Source organism: Thunnus albacares, chromosome 5, assembly GCF_914725855.1.
Source record: "Thunnus albacares chromosome 5, fThuAlb1.1, whole genome shotgun sequence".
Classification (NCBI taxonomy): Eukaryota; Metazoa; Chordata; class Actinopteri; order Scombriformes; family Scombridae; genus Thunnus; species Thunnus albacares.
The window spans coordinates 17,739,595-17,753,696 of NC_058110.1; the positions used below are offsets into that span (position 1 = coordinate 17,739,595).

General features: G+C 38.5%; 1 protein-coding gene and 1 long non-coding RNA gene across 2 annotated transcripts; one reads left to right on the top strand and one right to left on the bottom strand.

The window, feature by feature from the left end:
- Positions 1-612: 612 nt before the first annotated feature.
- LOC122982961 lies at positions 613-7,178 on the top strand. Its single transcript, XR_006403568.1, has 3 exons — positions 613-842; positions 3,805-3,884; positions 7,092-7,178. It is a non-coding gene; the product is annotated as an uncharacterized LOC122982961 (long non-coding RNA).
- On the bottom strand, positions 5,211-12,163 carry slc26a10 (solute carrier family 26 member 10). Its single transcript, XM_044352604.1, has 18 exons — positions 11,661-12,163; positions 11,037-11,147; positions 10,680-10,837; positions 10,384-10,548; positions 10,100-10,252; positions 9,924-10,006; positions 9,687-9,834; positions 9,482-9,595; positions 8,804-8,881; positions 8,609-8,704; positions 7,834-7,940; positions 7,418-7,487; positions 7,053-7,235; positions 6,884-6,938; positions 6,565-6,653; positions 6,402-6,456; positions 6,124-6,230; positions 5,211-6,029 (listed from the first exon to the last, which is right to left on the bottom strand). Exons 1-18 carry the CDS (start codon positions 11,923-11,925, stop codon positions 5,991-5,993), a joined length of 2,076 nt encoding a protein of 691 aa, XP_044208539.1. The 5' UTR covers positions 11,926-12,163; the 3' UTR covers positions 5,211-5,990.
- Positions 12,164-14,102: the final 1,939 nt, after the last annotated feature.

Below are 14,102 nucleotides of genomic sequence, written 5' to 3' on the forward strand. Positions count from 1 at the left end.
GTCCATATCCTGCAGTTTTTTCTTGTGGACTTTAATCTTCACATCTGCCAGCTCTATTTGTCTCTTTAGGTGTTTGGCGTATAGACATCTGACAGTTTGTGAATTCTGTAAAACACCTATCAATTAGCACAGCAGGAATTGTGCATAATGTGGATTTCCTTTAGGCAATACTCACTATATTGCCAGGCTAGCTATCTAGCTGTACAGCATCTGGGTCCTGTTACAAGTGTGATATTTTTTTATGAGCACCACATCACTGACGTATTTCCACATACGCATGAAGTATTTCCACAAGATTGACATGATACCTCAAGCCTTTTGGAGTCCAATGACACAGAAGTGCCTTGCCCCTGTCATATCCAATAGAACTTGTATTGACAGGATGTGCCAAGCCTACACTTTTAATGAATAATACTCAGATTATCGTCTGGTGGCTCCAGAAGAGAGAGTGTGTTGCCAGATGCCGTAAGGCAAGCCAAAGTAAGACAGTCTACATAACACCATGGGCCACCCCCCCTTGTGGTCTGTTTAAGAAAGCCGTGAACGCGCACTTATCCGAATTACTCACACCTGGCTTGACATAGTCGCACCCCCTCATCCTGGCTTGGCAAATGTGTAACGGATTAAGCCTGGATGCACTGATTAGACAAGGTCAAGCCTCACTTTTTCAATTATCTTGGATTTCTGAATTCTTCTTTTGTGCAATAGCCCTCCGCTCTGTTTTGATCTTATCTGCCTGCTTTGTTTTGCCTACATGAGCCTAAAATGAAGAAGTTTCTTCAGCCTGCAGTCTCCTGCATTTGGGTCCACCTGCTCTGCTCCACCTAACATTTTTTATGGGGGTAATTGAACTTTTAATTGAGTAAAGATTTTAAGTAGTCTACCCACCACTGGTGCTAAGTCAATTATTTTTCAACTGGTCTCATGGCCTGTTTTTGCCCATGATTGTGTAATCTGTGTGTGGGTTTGTTAAAGTTCAGTAATTCTTGCTGACATGTTGACAGATGCTTTGACTGGTTTTGAGGAATCAGTCCTTACTGAGGTCACACAGTAATAGCCATTAGCTTGCCTCACAGTTTCGATGACACTGCTTCTGTAATATTGTTAGATTGGTGGCGATGGGTTTGTGAATGACAGGGATGCTGTTGAAAGTTCCTCTATATGTGGCCAAGACAAACTCTACTCAAGCCTACTTCTGACTATTTTATTTAATTTTAATTGGTGACAAATTAAACATAGTTTAATGTCTTGCACCATTTGTGGGGAATTTACACAATTTGTGCAAGTTGTACTGAACTGGATCAGTGGCCCGTTGCACAAAGCAAGTTCAGAGTCTAACCCTGAATTCTGAGTTGATGAACCCTGAGATGGGAAACTCAGAGTTTTCGGTTTCAGAACAGCTGATCAGAGCCAGTTCAATCAACTCTGGGTATGTTCACTCTGAGTTAAGCGCATGCGTGATGAATGAAAAAAGCCATCAATGGAGCTCCGATACTACGAGTCACCATGGCAACAGGTAAATAAAAGGCAGAGCCCCCATTTTAATCCAGTGGACATAGAGATATTAATTCATGTGTGTGTGGATGCTGCACATTATCTTTTGGTTAAAAAGGAGTGTTTGGGAAAATCTTCAAATGGGCCAATAAATCTTAAAGTCACCCACAACTTAGCATTAAACTCAAAACTTATAAGAGAAAGACTCAAAGAAATACACTGGAAGCTGGTAGAGTTCAATGTGAATAGGTTTACTCTGCATAAAGAGCAATACAAAGCAAACCGAGGCCCTGATCCCGGGATAAAGAACCTAATACAAAATCATAAAACATTAAATTATATACCTCTCATAACTCCTCCTAATGCGGAGCTAATTTTCTAAACTCCACCTCGCTTTGATTCACGATTCATCTAAAAAAAAAAGGTGTCTCAAACTTCTCTAACATGTATCAATTGTACCTGGCAGTTTCCTCACTCTGAAAACTGAATATGTGACAACATGCATGTATTGTCACGTACTTCCCAGTACTCTGCGCAGGACTAGTTCTTCTCAAACAAGCTCTTATTTCCTCTGTGATTTAGTGGTTTAGTTGGTCAGAGTCATACCTGACAACATCCCCTGGAAAGCTCTGAGAGACTCAGACACAAAGAAGAAAAACTAGAGAAACAGAAGAAGCTAAGCAGTAATCTTTATAAACATTATTACTATATTTGTTTGAAGATTTCCTCTTTATCATTTTCCACCAAGAGAAGACTTATTGTATCTTTGATTTGTATAATCTTAATAAGTACAAATCCTTCTTGTCATTTTTCAGACTGCTAGGGTGTTGCATCCATTGATCTTACTTCTCTTATTACAGTCATGGGGAAGTAATTTCAATGAAACATGCTTGAGTAACACATGGATGTGTGTGAATGTGCTGGAAAGCGAAGAACATAATTCAGCCTCTGACAAACAAACAAGCAAAAAAATCCTTTTTATGTAAACACAATGAATAAGATGACCACACTGGTTGTGAATAGAAACGAGCAGGAAGTGTGAGAGAGTGAGAAACAGCATATTGAAAGTCACTGGGGGGTCAAATTTAGGTCTGAAGTGGCGAGATAATAAAGAAAGAAAGAAAGAAACAGAACAGATACAAGAGGGTCTTCGCCCCTTTGGGGCTCAGGCCCTAATAATATATCACTCAGAGGGACCAAACACTACTTTAATACTTTAAGTACATTTGCTTACTTCTGTTCTTTTACTTAAGTAAGATTTTCATGCAGGACTTTTACTTGTAATTGAGTATTTTTACATTGCTATATTAATACTTTTGTAAAGGATCTGAATGCTTCTTCCTCCACTGTTCAGAATAATGAACCTGCTAAGAGATTGCCATTCCAACATTTCACCACAAGATGGAAACAAACAATCACAAAAATGCCACACAAATTGAATGGTCCTCTGCTTTGTCATGAAGAACCTAAAATTATTATTGTCATGCTGACAACAACAAAATGTATATGTTTAAGGGGATTAATAACCACCAAGACTTGCATTATATTATTATTATTATTATTATTATTATTATTATTATTATTATTGTTGTTGTTGTTGTATCATCATCTCATACTAAATATGAACAGTCTTGACTGGAGTGGTCTGTATTTTCCATTTTGCTGCTTCTGTACAAATTTCCATAAATTATAATTACTATTAATTACACAATGTTTTATCCTTGTGTAATTATAATTCCACTGTAATCCACTGTTTTGTTTATTTTTTCTTGGTGCAGGAAATAAGTCAGTGTTACTGACAATTACCATGAAATGAAAATTTTTTTTTTTTTTTTTCATTATGTGTGGTTCAACCAACATAACTGTAAGTACATGCTGTACATGTGCTGTAATGTTACCTGTTAGCACTTTTTCACAGGTAAATCAAAGGTTTTAAAGCACTGACCTTCCTGGAGTAGTTTGCAGGGTTACTTTTTGAATGTAGGCCTGTGTGTGTGTGTGTGTGTGTGTGTGTGTGTGTGTGTGTGTGTGCGCATGTGCGTGTTAGTAGGTCTGCCTGTAGAATCTGGCTTAGTAAACAGTTGGCCAGAGCCTTGTGTACCATGTTCTAATTGAAGTGGACTACTTCCTGCCAATTAGTGAAATACTCCTTGAGCTTTAAAGGGAAAACCCAAAGGGTACAGTGTCTAGAGGCCTCTTTGAAATATGCACTGCAAAAAAATTAATAACTTGGCTATCCAACATCAAGCAAGGAAATAATTAGTTTTTTTTTTCTTTTCTGTCCTGGTTTTGAACTCACACTACACATAGTTTTATCAGGTCAAGGTAACAGGATTGTGATGAGGAGAAACCTTTAGCTGTTGGACAGCAGAGGGCAGCATGGTGGCAAGGTAAGACATCACTCTGGTTAATTACTGGCATTTATAAGCTCTGGTAACACCTTAAACACCTCATAACAGAAGGGTTTGTTACTCTGGTGTTACAATGTGCAATTGCTTCCTTTCTGTTGAAAGTAGAAAAAGTTTGGTGACGTTTTATTTTAGTTGAGTAATTTGCAGACATTGAACAGTTAATTTTTAGGACATTTTGCAAAAAGGGTGGTGTAATTTGGTGCAAATTATAGGAACAAAAAACAAAAAAAAAATGTTAAGTTTAGTTGTTTTTGCAAAAATTCCTACCATTCATCATCATTTATCTAATGAGCTAGCAAATAATCAAGAATTTCAGTAACACTTTATTTTATGGATCCCTTACTTTTCTACTACAGTAATTTCCAGGGATTTTTTTCAATAATTTCCTGAAAGTAGCAGCTTTATAACTAGTAATTCTAAGGACATTTCTTTGAAAGGGTTATGTAATTTGGTAGTATATAGGGAAAATGTGCTCATTATAGAGTTTTTAATGAAGAATCTAATATGCTAATATATAGTTTGACAGGCAAATCTACATACTGAAAACTAAGTTTTTCTGTCAGTTAGAGAATTGGTAAGAATAATTTATTAAGAATTTTTAGAAATTAACAACTACATATGAACCCAAATACAACAAGTGGGCACTTACTAACTGAACCAAATGAACACTTTTTTTTTTTAACAGTTTTTCTTTTTATTTGTACCAAATTGCACCACCCTTTCTGTAAGATGTCCAAAAATTAAGCTGTCACACCTGCAACTTACTCCAAACATTTACAGGAAATTAGTATAACTTTAAAGGACCTGTAAAATAAAGCATTACCAAAAGTTGCCAAAAATGCAGCCTGTTTATTGCAAAGTTTGAGGATTTCTCTTATGAAAATACACATTAATTGGCATTAATATTGCTTGATGCATGTTGGGGGGGAGACAGCATTCTGCAGAACTGGACCAAGGACTTGTCCTATACAGCCTGGTCACACTTTATCCATTTTACTCTTTGCTGGATGCTGTGGAAAGAATTTCTTTTGCCTTCGTCATTTAAATCCTGTATTTGTCAGAGACTTTTCATCATATCTGAGAAGACACACACACACACTGGTCTACAGTACCCACCAAATACAAAGACTGCTCTTCTTCTCCTCTCAAGATCTGACAAGGGGGCATGCTTCACATTCCAAACTGTGTTTCCCCCTAAACTGTAATCACACTTAAACACTATAGACACCCAAGTACTGGTGCAGAAATCTATATCTCTTAAATTTGTTCGGCATCAAGTAAATTTAGTAAAAAGGAGACTCCACGTTCTGTTTATGGAGATATATTTATTGTCCAAAAAGAAAAAAAAAAGCCACTGGATGGCACAGTTGCTGACAAATACAAAAATCATTCATAAAATATTTTGTGCAGTCCCTCTGGAGTTAAAAGACAGAACATTTTAAGGCAGAATGGGATGGCATTTACTGTACACAGTTGCATATTCAAGCACATATTTCAAAAAATATAAATATTTCAACAAACCATTCAGTGCACTTTACAGTGTATTTATCTCTGTATTGCAGACAACAAACAGAAACTAAATAAATATTACCATGCTAATATTCCAGCATATATGACAGAACATATAAAAAACAGAACATTTATTAAACAAAAATAAGTCATAACTATACAAAGTTTTATAGCCATAACACATTAGATTTTTTTTTATTACACTAAATATGTAATAACATTGTCTGTTGTGGAGTACTTACAGTATATCTGCATGATTTAAACTCCTCTGAATTTATGACTATTTACTAGTATCAGATTAAAGTGTGCCAGGGGTGAGTCCAATATATCTACAGGAAAACTGGTAACACTGTAATGTGATAATTATTGTAATTCATGACATAGTGCTACAACAGGCTACTGCTTCTCTGAAACACTGGTATACAGTACACACTGGACCAAATGCTGGAGTGCTCATATACAGCAGAGAGACATAGTCTCCACTAATGAAATAAATGTAGAAGTCCTAATACCCTCTGCTATTTTAGTCCCAGACACTCGGTTGATAGGAGCACAACTCGCCATTGTCCATCTGCCTCATACCCAAACAGTCGTGGTGTTCTCTGGACATTTTTCCTGTGGCACACAACAGCAGTGTCACCATTTGTTTACAACAATCTAAGTAATTAGAAATCAGTATATTTGTGAACATATCTGCTCTTTAGCTTACCCTCTGCTGTTGGATATATGTCACGGCATCATGAACAGTGACGAAAATATGTTGAGGGTTCATGTAGTTCATTAGACCACTTGATGTGAGGATTTTTAAGACACTCTCTAAGGAGATGGAAAACATTGATCAGTATACACTGTATTCAAGTTCATTTTTATAATCATCCTTCTAAAAATAAAAATAAAAAACTCTAAAATTGATTTCCCATAAAGTAGTACAATCAAAGGATATATCAGAGAAAACCTTTATGAAGAAAATAATACACAGGCACTTACCATTGCAGTTTGCCAAATATACATGAACTCCAACTTTCTGGCATTCAATACACATCTGCAAAAAGCCAAACGCAATCAATCACATTGCTATGATGCACCTTGACATGGAGAGAGCCCCATAATGTGAAATTTGAACCATAATATCTTGCTTTAGCAGACTAACCTGTGTAAATAGTCTTGCTCCAGCAACATCGACAAATATGACACTGCTGCAATTGATTAACACTACCTGGACATCATTCTCAGATGTTTCTGCAGAGAAAAACAAGAAATTCCTTGAAACTATCTACAGCAAAAGAATATAATATAATGTCAATAGAATAATTTAAAAATATGTAGTGTTAAAAATGTTGTTTGTGATGGCTAAATAGCTGCTGTGGATGATCTTATTTGAAATGGCAATAAATAGTTTTCAGTTTTTGGAACTATATGCATATTCAATATGATCCACTCAGGGCCACCAAAAAGTTCTCATTACTTACCAGATTTGAAGAACTCGTTTTCTGAAGAAAACGATGTGTTTGCAATGCCTCTTTCCTGAAGAACGATGGAGGGAGAAAAAAAAACAAGACATACAGTAAGAAACAGGATTTTGCAGTGAGAACAGTATATTTTTAGACTCAGCTCATTCAATGGTTGCAGTAGTCGTACCACAGTGTTGACGGTGGCCTCTCTCTCCCGTTTCTCCAGGGCTTTCCTGGCCTTCTCCCGGCTGCGGATCTTCTCTGGCGTCAGGCCCAACAGCCTGCTCATCTCCTCCCTGAAGAAGCTACGGTTGCCATAGTAAATAGGCCCGTTGTAAGTCAGGATCTTCACTCCTGGCACCTCATAGCACTGGAAGAAATACAGGACTCAACTTCTTTCTAGGATGTTCCTGCTTTATCATCTTTAAGATTATGATTATCACTAGTTTTTGGGATAATAAATGGAAAAATACTCTGTCCTGAAAGAGATTGCTTATTTGCACATATTAAAAAGAAAAAATACAAATATAAAACAGTAGGGTATCCTCTCACCTTGCTGTGGTTCTCCAGAGGTCTGTAAATTTCTGTGTTGCTGGCCCGGCCAAGCACTGAACAACCAGCCCTGTTGATCCATGGGTCATCAATTTTAATTGAAGTAACACATACATGATGATACATGATCTACATTGCCTCACAGGTATCAAGTGATTCATTTCAGCTCAGAGCTCTAATGCAGATATAAAACTCTTGACGTACATGTCAGTTATAAGATTAATTTTGTTGATTATGGGTCTTTATTATTCTTATAACAATACTTTTACATAGCTTTTGCTTACTTGTGTGATGTTCTCAGTTCATCTAACATTTTAAAACTTTGTACAGTGTGGTGTTTCTTACAATAGAGCATTTGGCAAGAGCACAAGCTGGATTGCACAATAGTATTTTTGCAGATGGATTGAAAAATGTACCTTTGCGTGCGACAAATGACGGTCATCATTGAGAAAACCACCCCGATGGCTAGGCCAAGGTCCACGTTGAGTACCACTACAGACAGCCAGGTCACCACCCAAACCATCTACACAAAGACATGGGCACAATAACTTATTTCCATGTCAGGATGTAACAGTTAACAATGGAAGCATGTCAGTGAAAATTATTGTTGATTCCAGCCAAGTAATCAGTGTAAAAGTGGAGGAAGAAGGCAGTTTATCTGATGAGCTACCTGTGCTCTACTAGCATACTCATGATCCTATTGCCTGATTAATAGCTGATTCTCATTGCCTGGAATAGTGATTATTTCAAATGATGTTGCAACTGTGACAGAGCAGTTATTGTTTAAAGATACATGTATCATCAATCTGTCTGCAGGCAACAACACTGTAGCTGATACAGACTTCATGAAAAACTGTGCAAACTCACAAAACTCCAGCCAAATTACCAGCAAACAGTTGTGTTACAAATAATCACAAGAATGAAGTCCAGTTTCCTTTGGTTGCCTGGCAATTTGACAGCAAGTTACATATGAAAAGTGTTGCACATCATGTTTTACTGTGAATAGAGCACAGTTTTTGGAGCTGACCACAGCCTGAGCAGTATAATAATTAGCTGTGCTTTAGGGATCAGTTGTTGACCTAATGGCAACTAGGGAGCTAATTAACCATCTTCATTCTGTTCTCTTGTGGGGTTTTTTATGCATGGGGATCACATTGCAGAATACATTCATATGCCTTTGAATGGTCTTACAAAGTCAATCTTGCTGATTCTCCACAGTTCAGGTAAGTCCTGGAACTGCAGGAACATCTGCCTGAGGCTGGTGATATTGATGCACGCCAGTACTGCCTGAGGAGAGAGGTAAAGGATGAGGTGAGTGGACTTTCTCTCTCCCTCTCTGTCTCTCCCCCTTCCAATGTTAATATAGATACACATGTATAAACAAACCTTGGGTAGGAAGTAGAACAGTGGTCCAATCAACAGCAGGACAATCAGAACAACCAAACTAGTGAACAAACCGGAGAGCTGCAGGAAAACACACACACACATCCCTTACTGGACGTCCCAATGTTACACATAAGCTTTGCTTCTTATTAGTAGCAACTTCTGCATTGAAAATATGGATATTCAACATGCATGCTAATCCTATGTTATTAAACAGATCTAAATGCACTCCTACATTTTAAGGCATATCACCAGAATTTGATTGGATTATAGTGTTTATTACATTGTCACGGTGCTCCTGATGTCCAGGGTTCATATATGACTGACAGCTAGCACATCAGCCATTTTGGCCACATAAATTTAAAATACATTCACAACTAAACGATGAGTTATAGATGCAAAATCAGAATTTGTATTTGTCTACTGATTATAATTCAACATACTACATGTTTTGCTGCTGTTAAAAGCACCAGTAAACATAATAACTTAAATGTTGTTGTTAGTCTTTGACCTTCAATTAAAAGACCTTTAAGTCAGTTTTGGAGGGATGCCAATATCCAATAAGGTGTTTTAATTTTATTGGCGATGTGACCGTTTTGTTTATATTTGAATCCCTGTTACCTTGATGCAAAGAGCCTACCAGTGGCTACTGAGTGTAACAAAACTGAAGATGTTTACTACCTGCGTGTATCCACCGGCACTCTCCAGTATGTTAGTGGTGGCTAGAGTGGCTGAGCTTGGGAAGCAGGTGAAAAAGGAGGACACCGTATTGGAGATACCATGAGCCAGCAGCTCCTGAAATCAAACACAGATTCAACACAAATAGTTAACAGACTGGTGAGGATCAAACATTTCACCAAGCAGTTGTGGCACTTCAGGGCTTTACCTGGTTTGGATGTATGGAATAGCCATGTTTATCAGCGTAGATCATTGCCAGCGAGACGGACACTGCATAACCAACAAATGTTATGGCTACTGTGTCTCCCGCAATCTCAGGAAAAGTGTGCAAGGCGGGCATATGTGGCTTTGGGAATCTGAGGATAGGAGGGTCAAAAGTCAAACTACTGGAAGCTACTGAGCTCATCTGTGTTTTGAGTTTTTTTTTCCAAATCTAAAAAATTACCCAGCTGGGATGTGGCCAACTATCTTAATGTCATACATGGTGTCCAGGGAGGAGGCGTAGGTCACACCTGTGACAATAATCACCTGGGGATTGAAGCAAATAATCAGGGCTTATAACCTGTTAATTACATTGTAAAAATTAAATACACTGAGCATGTGTAAATCCAGCTGACTCACCATGAGGATCTCCACAGGGATAGGTGTCCGCAGGCGCTGCCGGTAACGCATGTTAATCTCCTTAACTGGCACCAGGACAGCCAAACACACCAAGGAGATCAGCAGCTCCGCCGTGTTGGTTTGAGGCAGGTTCTCCATCACTGACGCTAAAGTCTGAACACACAAGTCAGTGAGCGGCAGGGCAAACATCACCAAAGTGACATGCATTTGCCCTAAATGCTCTTTGCTCAAACAATAACACGTTGAATTAGAGCATCAAGATCTCATCATGAAGCACTGCTTACCTTGAAGAGGGAGAAGGTCCCAGTGTGACGAGGGAGCCGCAGTCCCAGCAAGCTTTGCAGCTGTGAGATGGTAACATGGAAGGCAGCAGCACTGGTGAAAGCCTTAACAATTGGCTCTGACAGATAGGTGGAGAGGAAGCCCAGCTGAAGACCAAACATACAGAGCTGGAGCACAAGAGATTAATAACATTATCATTTGTTTTAGGGATTCAACACTGATACTCTTGACTCTGCTATATTATTATTTATTTTTGTGACTTTTTGATTAATCCATAGACTTTGTGCCTCTGTCTTACCATAATAATTCCTGAGAGGAGTGCTACAGCCGAGGCCACGCCAATCCTCTGGGCCTCAAACTCAGCCGCTTGAGGGGAACTCGAGTTCATCTCCAGAGGAGTGGGGACCAGCTGCTCCACCACAGTGCCAGTCATCAGACTCACCACAGCAAATGTACCTGAGAGAGGACCCATCCTCTCAGTAACAGTGGTAAACATAATAAACCTGGATAACACTTGACATTCAGCTCAAGATGCATGCATGAAATAATGTTACCTTTTATAGTACTGTCCAACTGGAAAAACCATCACCCCTGTTGACTGAAATGATATTTGCTGTCATGCTATTGTATAAATATAATACATATAGAGTCTTACCTGTGGACACATGGCGACCTGTGCCAAAAATCATATAGAGAACCACCGGGAAGAAGGAGGTGTAAAGGCCAAATATTGGTGCTACAGATGTGAGTAAAGCAAAGGCCATGCCTGTTTAGGGAAGAACATTCAGAAAGACAACTTGTCAAAAAAAAACATGCTTTTATAATCTGTTAATCTCTGAAACGTAATCTATGAATATAAAATATTGTCTGAGGCTGGAGCATGCAAAGTTAACTGAGTGCAAAAATATAATAAGCAATAATAAAAGTGACTGACAACAACAGATAGACAATGTAAATTTTGACAGTTTTGCCCTACAGCTGTTGTAATTCTCTCTTTTTTAAAAAAAAAAAAAAAAGAAAAGAAAAAAGAAAAAAGTAACTAATCTTAACCCTGCAATACTTGCTAAGATTCTGATAACATATAGATTGTTATTATTATTAGGGTGTTATTATTATTAAAATAAAACTAAACTGAATCTTAAATGACATAATTCTAATTACCTATAATTAAGGTAAACAAATGATGTCAGTGAAAACAAACTTTCCTTTCCCCTCTTTCTACCTGGCTGCGAGTAATTAGCTGTACTTTTATCCTGATAACAGGCCGATGTTTACGCACCTTGCGGAATGTGAAGAATACCAACTGTCAATCCCGCTATAGTATCTCCTAAAATCCATTTCTTTAGCCTGTATCTCGGCAGCCAGCTGAAAATGGGCACTCTCTCCCTCAACAGGTGAAGGCAGGCTCGCCTTGAACACCTGCACCTCCCGGCGAGCTTCTCCCGGAGCCGCAAACTTCCACTTGTGTTATCCTCGGAGCCGTAGGCCTGTTTGAAGCGGTCCTCCGTGTAGATATTCCTGTACACAGCCACAGAAGCGCTCATGTTGTCCGTGTGGGGATGATAGTTCACCACTCAAGCGCTGTCTCAGAGTCAGCAAAGGTGTTGACTATTGCATTACATATATAGCAGACTCTGCCCTGACCTCAAGAGCCCTTGTATTTTCCTGTCAGACTTTTCTTAGCCAATGACATGGCTCAAAGCTGAACCTTTTTTGTCACGGTGTTGGCCAACTTTTTCACATCTTTGTCTTTCCTTAGACCACATAAAGGTGAGCTGGTCCTTTTTGGCTGTACTAAATCCTCTGGGTCCTACTGCTAAAAGTGTTTTGTTTTTTGTGTGTGTGTGTGTGTTTTTTTCAACAGAAAGTAAAAAGTCAGGCCAACAATCTGCCCGTCTCACACTCATAACCCCTCCCTCCAAACACACGCACACACTGACACACACAACATCCTTTGCACTGCACAGTCGATCCTCCCATATGTCCTGCCTCCAGAGATCAACGCGGGAGGTACAAGCTCAGAGGAGGCACAATTAAAGTGCATACAATGTATAGCACTGTGAAACGCCTAAAGAGATCAAAGTAGTATTGTTGGTGGAGCTGAGGTGTAACCTCAAACCATGTCTGCTCACGAGGACTTCATTTCCGAGAAGGATGGATGTCTGTAATGGGTGGGTGTTTAAACTGTGTAGCCATAAGGAAAGAGTCTGCTACCCATGAGACCTCTGTGAAACTCAATCACACATGGCAACCTGGTTCATGGATCAAACCACACCTTGACTGATCAGAGATTGTGTGTGATGATTGAGATGTTCTTTGTCAGACAGGAGCGGATACAAGGAAGTTTGGGATAAATACAAGATAAAACTGATAAAATAGGATCTGTGCATGTTACAGGCCATAACATATTTTTTACAAAGGAGCTTGGAAACCTAACCATTGGATGTAATCAAAATAGAAAAGATCACTTTGAAAGTAGTTTCCATGAGTGAGTATGATGCATCCAGTGAATCCAATGAAGTATCCAGTGAATTTCAGACTGATGCTGGTGATTATAAAACAAAGGAAATGGAGAATTTATTTCTTGTGTAAGCCTAGTTTTTGGCCTTGTGAATGAACTTCTCCCATCACATGAATGACATGTCATCCCATAAGGCTACGTGATGAAGTGCAGGCAATGCCACCCTATTCCATTGTTGCACAGGACAACACCCATGGATATTGACTTGAATGGGTCTAGTTATATGGACAGAAAGTTTAATGCTGCAATTTTCAAATGTACCGCATATTCAATCAACAGCAGCAATGACAAAGTATCTAGCAATGCATTTGTGAAGTTGTTTTATGCAATCGACCATCCAGCCAACTAACATGAAAGCAAGAATACAATGCATTTTGATGGCATTGTCAACTTGTGCACAGCCAATCAATGTTTTCTGAGTCTGAGTATAAAGAAAACTGATAAATACAATAACAATATAGTTTAAAAGCTCTAATGCATAAAAGGTAAAATGTTTAACTTTCATTTTTTATGTTAAAGCTGACATTATAGTTATAATAGCTAACTTTTTAGCAAACAGTTACCTATTTACAAATACAGCAGACATAGGGCAACACTGACATTCATTAAGAGTTGTTTTTCTGGCCACTTGATGAATTTAAGTCCGATATTCGCTCTCCTTTTAGTTCTGTTTTCCACCAACTCCAGAGGAAAATAACTTGCAAGATGTTGGACTTTCTTTACTAGCTGCTCTCTAACTTTGTCTTTCTGCTGTTTGGAGCTGCAGGTAGCGTACAGTCAGTTCATCTTAGCTTTTTTGCCAAAAACAAAGGCCTACTGCTGCTGCTGGAGATGGGATTGATGATGAAAGTGCCATGACTGAAGCATACAGTCAGTTTGAAGCAAAAAAAACAAGTTAAAAGGGGCCAACAAGCTCTGTAGAGTTGAAGAGTTGGATTATAACTTTTAATCACAGCAAGAGACCTCTGTTGCGTTACATGTAGTTATTTGATTCATTGTTAATATAAAAATATTAATTAGCAGAGCTTTAATGTTATGAAGATGAAATCATTTTTATATGCCGTGTCACCTCATCCACCCAGAGGAAGCCACAATTAGTAGGGGGTGTTTAGTAATCCCACATACTGCGACAATGCTGGAGACAGGTCAAATGATTTAACCCCAATTACCTCTTTCTAATGACCATTGTTGATTTAGTCT